The sequence below is a fragment of the Cynoglossus semilaevis genome, chromosome 20 (assembly GCF_000523025.1).
Source record: "Cynoglossus semilaevis isolate Cse_v1.0 chromosome 20, Cse_v1.0, whole genome shotgun sequence".
In the NCBI taxonomy this organism is placed as follows: Eukaryota; Metazoa; Chordata; class Actinopteri; order Pleuronectiformes; family Cynoglossidae; genus Cynoglossus; species Cynoglossus semilaevis.
The window spans coordinates 1,309,513-1,320,179 of record NC_024326.1 but is presented as its reverse complement, the minus strand read 5'-3'; the positions used below and the strand labels follow the sequence as shown (position 1 = coordinate 1,320,179).

At 37.7% G+C, this 10,667-nt stretch overlaps 2 protein-coding genes across 2 annotated transcripts in view; one reads left to right on the top strand and one right to left on the bottom strand.

Moving 5' to 3' along the window:
• Window positions 1-226: 226 nt before the first annotated feature.
• Window positions 227-4,135, bottom strand: LOC103396013 (pollen-specific leucine-rich repeat extensin-like protein 4). Its single transcript, XM_008333935.3, has 5 exons — window positions 2,167-4,135; window positions 1,718-1,769; window positions 1,589-1,633; window positions 1,340-1,488; window positions 227-1,251 (listed from the first exon to the last, which is right to left on the bottom strand). Exons 1-5 carry the CDS (start codon window positions 2,185-2,187, stop codon window positions 574-576), a joined length of 945 nt encoding a protein of 314 aa, XP_008332157.1. The 5' UTR covers window positions 2,188-4,135; the 3' UTR covers window positions 227-573.
• A 452-nt stretch (window positions 4,136-4,587) lies between these two features.
• Window positions 4,588-10,667, top strand: part of pcyt1aa (phosphate cytidylyltransferase 1A, choline a) — an 8,014-nt gene continuing 1,934 nt past the window's right edge. The window contains 7 exon segments of the mRNA NM_001294203.1: window positions 4,588-4,904; window positions 6,641-6,766; window positions 8,059-8,158; window positions 8,445-8,561; window positions 8,975-9,126; window positions 9,233-9,311; window positions 10,506-10,648. Of these exon segments, the coding sequence (NP_001281132.1) occupies window positions 6,653-6,766; window positions 8,059-8,158; window positions 8,445-8,561; window positions 8,975-9,126; window positions 9,233-9,311; window positions 10,506-10,648 (705 nt within the window). The 5' untranslated portion in view covers window positions 4,588-4,904; window positions 6,641-6,652.

Sequence of the window (10,667 nt, the reverse complement as noted above, 5' to 3'; positions counted from 1 at the left end):
GTACTTTCCCACTGCTACTTCTTTTACTGTTGCCACTACTTCCATGCCTTTAGATGCCATTATTGCCCTTTTTTATTTTAAAACTAACTCTTCTAATACCAATACTTTGTTATTCACTTATTACTATGACCATGTCTCTCATTACAACTACTCAATCTATTTCTGCTATTCCATGACTAGTATTATTACTTAATCATATACTGTAATAACACATATCAATACTCCTGCTTCTACTACTTCTGCTGATAGTATACCACTATTCACACTAAGGAGCAGTGAATCACAGATAGATTTAATATAGCCTAATGGCTATTTATTAAATTAAATGAAAACAATTTTACATGCTTCAACTCTCAGTAAATTATGGCAGCAGCACTAACCATTTTCAGTGTCTTTTTATTTTTATCAGTAGATACAGACTTTATTTTCTTTACAGTGAAAACATTCATAAGTGTAAACACTTAGCTTATGCTCCTCTTTAATAAGACAAACGATGATGATCAATTGGATTAGATCAACGGGATGTAGAATTATTTATAATGTTAAATATCCTTGTACCCTGTAAACAAGAAGTTAGTCGTCTTCTGGCGCTGGAGCGGCATATTTGAATGGGTCATAAAGGTCACGCTTAAAATCATAAGGATCAAAAAAAGGATAGAGGGTTTTCTCAGGTTCAGGTGCAGCAGGGACACTTTCTTCAACCTTTGTTACTTCTTTTTTTACCACCTCCTCCTTGGCAGGTTCCTCTAGTTCAGTTGTTTCCTGGACAGGGCGAGGAGGATGGTCGATGAGGCAGTCAGGATCCCAGTATGGGTCACAGTCATACTCCATTTTTTTCGCAGTGATAACAGGAGGTGGAGGTGGCAGGGCTGACTTTTTGGGAGCAGGAGGTGCAGGGGGTGGCTGGGGAGGAGCTTCGGCCTTAATCTCCTCCTCTGATTTGGGTCTGCAGGCAGGGTTGACCCGTGGGTCGCACAGGACTGGGACGGCTCCTGTTGGCATGTAGACTACCTTAGGTTTACACAGAGGGTCTTTGGGGTTGCACAGATAGATCCTTGGAGCGTCTTTCAGAGGATCTGGTGTGGGAGCAGGGGTGGTGGGTGGTGGAGGAGGCTTGGTGGTTGTAGTTGGTGCTGCAGTTGTAGTCTGCACACCCAAAATATTTTGGTAACTTGAGGCATCAGGACCGTAAGTTTGCTCAAAGTGACGCATTTGCTGATAAAGCATCCTGATTCTGTCAATCTCGTAGAGCTAATAAAATAGAAGAAAAATGTCAAAATCTTTCTACCTCAATAAATGTATAAAAACGACTTAGTTATTCCTCTAATTTTCAACTTACACCTTCAGTGTGCCCAATGCTGTTGTAATAGCGATAGTAGGACTGGAAATCAGGATTGCCTCGGTACCACCGTGGGTCAATGTTCCTCTTTGGTCGGGAGCTGGTCAAGAAGTCATGTGCCTGAGTTGACTCAATGTTTAATGGGTTTCCTATGGAAGAACATAACAGAAAACAGAAAAAGCTGTAGTGTGAGAAATAATCTAATAATACGTCTAAGAAATGCATGTCAGAAAAGGGGGATTAAAATACCTTGAGAATTCTCTACTTTCACAAGAGAGGACGCTTCTAGTAAACCTAAAAGAGGGCAGATAACACCTTTGACTTTTTTCTAACCATTCATTGAATGTTAAATCAAATAAAAATTTAATTTAAACAAACCTGGTAGAAAGAGCAGGCAGCAAAACACCCTGTAGGACATCATCCTTGACCTCTGAAAGTGCCATTGAAACAAAACATTACATAAATATTTGTTGTATTTTACCTAAAGTGGGTGCTTTTATTACCACATATATGTATTTACATAGATACAATGTATACATCACAAATGAACAGGAACATCAAGAAATTTATTCAGAATGTATTTATCTAAGTATAATCTGATATTTTTGATTGTATACTAAAAAAGTTTTCTTCTTCATTCAGTAGTAATTTATTTATCCTAATCTGTGCAATTTGGACTTCCTTGTTTATACATTTTTTGTAATTCTCTAAAATATTTTTCATTATTTGCTGCATCATTAGACTTCAGAATAACAATACAGTACATTTAGATCTTCTTTTCAGATTGACATACATATATATTTGCAATGGAGGAAAGAAAAACTCACCTGATGCTGCATCTTCGTCATCCAGATCTAATCTGCTGCACAGCATAACTGTTCATGAATACTACTGTTAATCCAGGAGCGTTCCTATTGGCCACTGACCCAAAAATGGCCGAGCCCCGCCTCCTCATGCATTTTCTTCAGAGACGTGGAAGACCTCATTAGTCCGGTGGACGTGAAACAGAAGTAAGGAGCAAACTTCAAACAAAGTGTAACTCATTGTAAAGCCACAAGAACCAGCCCAGTTAACATGCTGGGTGCACAGGCAGATCCAGATACACAGAGGTAGCATAACATTGAATGTCCTGGATGAGGTCATTGTTGAAGGGACAGTTCATGTTTTTGGAATCACCTGCAAACTCTATATGCAGAACATTGTATTTCCTAGCTTGTTAAATGGTTCACTTATGTTAAATATAGAGACAGTACTGTACGAAACTGTAGACAATCTCCTGACAAAACATGTCTGGCAGCTAAAAATTATCCCTCTGTCCCAAAACAGCTGGAGGTGCCCTTTTAACTTTGGTCCTGGCCAGTCGAAAAATAGAGGGGGAGCCGAGTAAACTGATGTTTAAGGCCCCAAGAAACATGCAGGAATGATGGGCCTGCTTGTACAAACACTAAATAACTGTAACCGACCCTGGGAATCATTTTGGAGAGACCAGCAGAAATATTCCTAAATCTAAACGCGACGAAACATTGTGAAGCCATGGTCTTTCTGTCAACAAAGGTGTTAACAAAATATATGTAAATTATGACTTTAACAATTTTCATTGAAAACATACACAACAATACACCCTAAAAATGATGTACCAAGGTCTAATGTGTTCCTTTTTTAAAACTTGTTTTTCTTATATTTCTTTAACTTCTACACTAATTGTCTGCCTGTCAAACTGCTTGCCATTCCAAGAGCGGCACAAATTCTATCGTTCAAACTAGCAGGTAAGGATGTGATCAAAGAGGAGGAAAAGGAGACCAGGAGTCTGAAGCAGTCCTACCAGGTGGCTAATGGTGAGCATCGTGCTGTAATTGCCCCCGTGTTCATGATGCAAATGGAAGGGTATGGCACCTTGTTACTTTTAAAAATATACATTCACATATAGTACATTTAGAGAAATGACAACAGCAGAGGGACAAATATTATAAGTGGGGCAAAAATCCCAAACAGTCTACTAAAATTCTTGTATAGTTTAAAATTATTTATCAGAACAAAAGTGTATTACCACTTAAACAAATACACTATGTTAGCTTTATACTGGATTTAAGACATTACATTCTTATAAAGAACAATGACTTTACATGCATTGTTATTGTGTGAATTTGTTTACCAGAATTGTTTTTTGAAGGTGTAAGTTTAAATACTGCAAACGTTAACTTTAAGAAATAAATGAGAATTGTTTTTATAGAAGAACCTTTTGATGGTGCTGCAGCTGAATGCCAACTGCCCCTCCTGTGATCATGCAAAACATGAACACATAATAAACACACAATAATAATACAAAAATGCTGGTGAACATGTGTTGGTCACTACAGATTTTGTTACACAACTTTACCACCAGCTGGAGGGTGTCAATTGTGCTAGTGTGTGCCCCTCTGATCTTCTGAAAGGTGAAATTACACCTTGTCATTGAGCTCTCAGCAGGCAGGGAGCTCATCCCCAGAAAAACACCCTCAGTCTATTCTGAAACTACATTCCCCCTGTTCTGATAATGTGTTAGAAATGGAAGCATGAATAGCCTTATTCTTCAGAGGGATTTGCTAGTTGAATAATAGAAATAATCTGCACCTGTGGTGTATTTGTGCTGCCTTTGCCAGACAAAGAATAATTTTTCTGCAATTACTCTTTTTCCTTTGTGTGGTAAACTAAATTAAGGTTCTGACCTCTATTGGTGATGTGGACACTACAGCTTCCTTTAGGGTAATGTTCATTTTATAATTTTTAACACATTTGTATAATTGGGTTACCAATAAATAATGGAAAAACACCTGGAAAGTACATAATAAATACTAAATAATAAATGAGTAAAATTATTATAAAAATAAAAAATTGAATAGATAAACTGTACTTAGCTTATTTTATTAATTGAATTACTTATAATTGCTAAATATTCTGATTTTGATAAACAGGAAGTAAAACTGCTGCACAACCTTCCATTAACATATCCAATGTGGATAGCTTTTAAATGTATGAGGCATTTAACAGCCCTTAAATTGGTAAACCATTACAACATGTATATGTAAAAGTTTTAGCACAATGTACTTTTTGTTCATTGAGCTCTTCTCCGTCGACAACACTATGTGGCAGCACCAACTAGCAGGATGCTATTCACGGTGGGTGGACACGTGCTTACGTCCTATTCCACGTCAGTTCCTAAAAGGATGTGGATGGATTTGTAGTTCCTGTAACGTTGACCTGTCAGCGTTGTAGTACAATCTGTCACTGATATTCATTTGTCCTTCTGGGAGTTGCCGGTTTCCGTGAGCTGCTCAGCCAGCAGAGCCGCGCCTCGCTTATGAAACTGTTGGTTCTCACCATTATTGTCGTTGTAAGCTAATAACCGAGCTAACGGCTAAAGTTCGCTAACAACCCAGTAAGTTGACAGCTAGCTGTTTAGCATTCGACGGCAGCTAACAGGGTTAGCTGCTTTTGTAGCAAGCAGAGTTTCAGACTGGCACTGGCAGGGGAGGAAACCGCCCACTCCTGTTCAATAAAACAGGCTTTCCATACAAAAACGTGAACAGTAAGTGAATTCACACTCCAATCGACCGCGTTTTACCTTCCCGGGTAATTGGCATAACGGTTTTCAGAAGTTTTAGCCAGGGTTTTGAGAGTGGAACTGCAGTGTCACTTACACTGTCAGCGATTTCATTTGGCTTCTGACAGTAGCTGGCTGCTTAACCCAAGGATACTTGTGGAAAAGTTGTTCCTGTTTCAGTCGTTTTTCATGTTGAATAAGTAGAAGTTCGACATCAGGAACTTTATGGGAAATGTAGCGACGAGTGTTGAGGTTTACAAAGTTAGTATCTGTGTGCAGAAGTGGGGTAGGACATGACCCCGGAGCATAACCTAACATTTTGCAAATATATTGTTGTACCTCAACCGCAATACTATTCAAAGTTGGTGAATTGTTTGGGGGCTTTACATCGACCTAATTAAACCCCAATCAACTTGTTTCTACAGGTAATTATAGGATCATGTATAGTTCTTCTATGTTTTATTAGTAACGATTTGTTCTCACTACGTTTTGGCAGTTTCCTCTAGAATATTTAATGTTGTAACAAAAAATATAAATTTCTTTGTACAGTTTTTTTGAATTTCCAATAATTTAGCTGGCTTATATTAATAGGTGTTTTAATAGAAATTTTAAAAAAATACAAATGTAAACAATTTTATTACCTAAACGTGAACCCCTTATGATTCATTATAGGGCACAAGGAAAATGGATACATTTTTTTATTTTACAAATGATCAAAGCATTTTAGGGTATATTTTAATATTTATCCTCCCCAGCTCCCAACAACATCATTAATGTTACACTGTTCCCACTGTGTTGTTGGAGAGTCTTACTTAAATATTTTTCAGATTGGGCCATCAATCTCAGTTGGTGACTTATCAGGTTAAACCGGCCTTTCAGATTTCTTCCTGTTCCAGTGTTTGTTCCACTAATACTGGCTGTTGAAATGTTGTCTGAATGTGTGTAAAAATTGTCCTGGGCTTCTGACCAACAATGTGCTCAGCTGCTGCAGAAAGAAAGAGACAGCCAGGTGCTGATACAAGTGCCTGGTGTTGGATCAGATAGCTGTCACTGCTATATGTGATACCTCCATGTCTTTCACTTGTTATACTGAGGCTAGAGTTCAATTTAACATCTTCAATTTAACCTTTTTCAATTTAAGTTTTTAATTAACTGCGGCCTCTTTTCTTATATTTATTTCTTTTGCAATATAGCTCTGCTTGAGACCATAACACAAGAGCCAGGTGAAATGGCAGTGCAGCATGAGCTGCTATTGATTTATTGTAATATGATAGTGAGATAGGAAGTGAATATTCCCGAGGGCAGACTATTTTAAACACCAACCCTTTCTATAAAAATACATACAGGCATATTTGAGATGACATTTATCTGATCACTGAAGTGATTTCGCATATTAGTATTCAGTTATAAATATCAAAATGCATCTTATTTTAGAATTAAAATGTCATTTCAAGTGGTATTTTGAAAGTGAATTTTTAATATTTTATTTTTAGAATGCACTCCCTGATTCTGGCTTGGTGGTTGTTAGTGTTAGGGTGGATCTCTGTGGTCCACTGTGCCCCCCTTTTTTCTTTTACTGGGTGAAACGGACTCAGCATGTTATCTTCCGTAACCCTGCAGTTGTGTGGATTTACACTCTGTCTGTGCTGCATATGATGCTCACAGAAATTATGGAACACACGCATATATCATGTGTTCTCTGTTGTAATTGTTTGTCTCAGCCTTTGACCGAGATGGAGGCTGAAAGCTCCAGCGGGCTGTTGCTGACGAGAAAAAGAAGACGAGAACCATCCGCAACAGAGATCGACGATGGTGAACGCCATGTGAAAATCCCCAGATGTACTGTGGTGAGGCAGCTGTTATTTACACGGTTGAATCTCTCTCCCTCTCTCTCTTTCTTTCTTTCTCTCTCTCTCTCTCACACACACACTCTCTCTCTATTTGTCCATACACTGAACTTTAAATTTTGACTTTTTATTTTTTAGCTATTCAATTCTTAATAGTTCAGGGCTAGTCAATTATTTTTTAGTTTAGTAGATTTCCCACCCAAAAGCCAGGCATTTCTAGTTGCTGTGGAGAATGAACTGAAGAACGTAAATAGTTCTCAGTACCCTGGCACACTCATTTCAAATTAAATATATATTAAATCAACTTTAATATATATTTGTAAATAAATGCATGCATTGTGTATAGCTAAGACTTCTGGACACACATGGGATGCATTATGGGTTGCATGCTGCTTGGCTATAGGGAGTGAACTGGAGGTTCTGAATACTCACTAATAGTGATTCTCTCAGTTTCACTACACTATTTCTTAAATGAACACAAACTGTCAGGAAATGTCTGCAGCTGTTTAAACAACAGCAACATGTTCAAAGGTGTTGTAAAAGTTGACAGCCTAAGTCAGTGAACAATTGTGAAAAATGTTGCTCATTTTTTCTGTTTTTGTCCAGATTCAGTGTCACTCAGTGACTACTACTGTTTCAAAACTATTCCAAATCTCTTCAACAAGTATCTTTTCTGCATTATTTTGCTGGGAGCCAGGCACCAGCTTGAGGCAACATTCCTGAGGAATCTCAGCTCATTCCTTACAGACAGATTCTTTCTATCCAAGGGTTAAATCATTTCAAGCGCTGCTGCAGGCTTTTGAAGTTAGTTGGTGGTGAATTTGTGTTTGTATTTGGCAAAAGTCTCTTTAAAATATTAAAAAAATAAATGTATATACATTACTCCGCATGAAAGTTAAATGAAATTGTATTGAGCTTGTGGCGCTTTGGCCCAGAGGCAATGTCTCTGTCATTGGTGTGGAACCCAGGGTTCACCTCCTGGGCAAGTTCGAATCCCGGTTAGGGCGGTTGGTACCTTCCAGTGGACTCACCACCCGCAGGAAGGTTTAGGTCGGGTTGGTATGGTGCAATGTGATTTGGGTGGCGACTGCTGCCCCCGCGACCTGGTAATGGATAAGCGGATGAAAATGGATGGATGGATGGATGTATTGAGCTTTTATTCAGTGATCTTCTATCGCTAACCAACTGTTGAACTTCATGCCCTACAGTTAGAGCACTACTGTACCATTGTAGTCCAACGGGAATTTTAATAATTGCAAACTAGCGCAGAAACAAATTATGTGTTTCTGCAGGGACTGAAGCATCCAGCGCCTTTTGCAGATGAGCTGGAGCCAGCCGACATGAAACCCTATGAGAGAGTCAGTATGGAGGAGGCCAAGAGGGGGACACCAGGTCAGATTCTCTTGAGGTCTAATCTGCTGTTTCTTGGTCTTCAGTCATTTTTTAAAATGTATTTTTGGGTTTGAGAAAACAAAATCTAATATAATGCTATGATTTGTGGTTATTGTTTGCAACACTCACCAAAATGTACATCTGAACGATTTTTCCGTCAGATCAGATTCACCCAATTGCACGTTGTCTCAGACATTTTCTGACCTTTAGTACTGTTACATTTCCTCTTTTTCACACATGAACAAACAAAGAATAATCACAGTTTATCTCTTCTCTTTGTGTCCAGTTAACAGACCAGTGCGGGTGTACGCAGATGGAATTTTTGATGTTTTTCACTCAGGTCACGCCAGAGCTCTAATGCAGGCCAAATGCCTCTTCCCAAATACACACTTGATAGTTGGAGGTGAGACTGTGTTTGCCTCAGTAGACGTATCTGTCCTTAAATGGGTCAAATAATTAACACTATTTTTACATTTAAAAGTTATTATTGTCAGTTGTACTGTCTACTTTACTTCAGCGCTGTGCTTTGTGTCATTTCCTGTCCTTTGTTGCTGCAACAGGTCAATTTCTTCAGTGTAGGATAAAAGAAGTCTAATCTGTTAAACATGGCCCTATCTAATGATATGTTGTCAAATACCAAGCTCTGTACTTAGCTTTGTCCTCTTATTATATATATTATATTATATTATATATTATATTTTTAGTATGTTCACTGAAATCAGTAGAAACAGTCTGTGGTTTCTATGCCACCAGGTGAATAATAGGTTTAGTTTAAAATTGTAAATTTGAATGTAACTTTCTGTTACCTGTTTACAGTGTGTAGTGATGACCTCACCCATAAATACAAGGGCTTCACAGTGATGAATGAAGATGAACGGTATGACGCCGTCACACACTGCCGGTACGTGGATGAAGTTGTGAAAAATGCTCCCTGGACATTAACGCCGGAGTTTCTTGCAAAACACCGTGTGAGTTGACAAAAAGGTCCAAACATGAACTGCAATCACACACAAGGACTGACTTACATTTATATATATATATATACATATATATATGATGTCATGACCTCTCCAGATTGACTTTGTGGCCCATGACGACATCCCATACTCCTCGGCTGGCAGTGATGACGTGTACAAGCACATCAAGGAGGCTGGTGAGTCTAGAGTCCACAGACCCCACAAGATGAGTGCTGGTAGTAACTATTAAGGTGCTCGAAGAACAAGATTTTCGACTTTCCTATTGAAGCATGAGGTGACTGTCAAACTGCTGGAAGAAGATTTTTAACCCAGGGCTGCTTTTGGGAACTACTGTTTGATTGCAATCTACTCATTAGGCAGCCCTGGTTTAGAGTAATGAAACTAGACAGAGATGTTTAAAGAGTGGTTGTAAATTAACCTGTGTAAATTAAAGTCAATAATGACATGGGTCACAACTCGTGACCCTTTGATCAAAGTAAAATATTATAAATTATTAGTGTAATATTCTTCTGTAATTAAAGGTTGATGTACCAGAAAGTATATTTCCTCAGATTTTTAATCGTAAAAATAGAATATTTCAAGACAAATTAGTGCATTTTTCTTCATTTTTGAGATTTTAAGACTTTTTCAGGAACTTATCAGTATAGTATTTTACTGTGGTCGAAGGTTGGCGTACCAAAAATGTATATTTTTAACCACACAATTGGCCATAGCTAAGTATTTTAAGACAAATGAGTGTATTTTTATTCATTATTGAGAAACTTTTATTTTTAAAGACCTTTTCAGAAACGTATTAGTATAGTAATTTACTGTGTTCAAAAGTTGGCGTACCAAAAATGTATATTTTTCTAAATTTTAACAACAAAAAATGACTTAGCTAAGTATTTTGAGGCAAATGAGTGCATTTTTAGTCATTATTGAGAAACTGCATTAATTTTTTTTATTTCAAATATGGCTAAAAATTTGAGTTTTTTTCTAAGCTGGTTTTATAAGCCAGAACTGCATAGACACGTACCTACAAAGAATTTTTTAATGTTTATTTCACCTCCACAGACCACAATTGGTACAGAGTGTGCTTCAAGTATTTTCTTCAAAACAAAAATACAGGTTAACAATATGAATTACTTTTGACTCTCTGTATTTGACTTAAAATACATAGCCTTTTCCTTTGCAATGGTTGTACGTTTTTGGTGCGTAAACCATTGATAACAATAATATACTGTACTAATAAGATTATTAAAAAGTCTTTTAAAATAAAGATTCCTCAAAAATGAACCAATGTGTAGGGTTGTTATCTTTGAGTGGATTGGTTTATTTATTGGTAAATTAATATATTTATTTATGTATTTATTTAATCTCCTTTTTTCAAGGTATGTTTGCCCCCACACAGCGAACCGAGGGCATCTCCACCTCTGACATCATCACACGCATCGTTCGTGACTATGACGTCTACGCTAGACGCAACCTACAGAGAGGATACACAGCCAAAGAACTCAACGGCAGCTTTATTAATGTAGGGGAAAAGCCAGCCG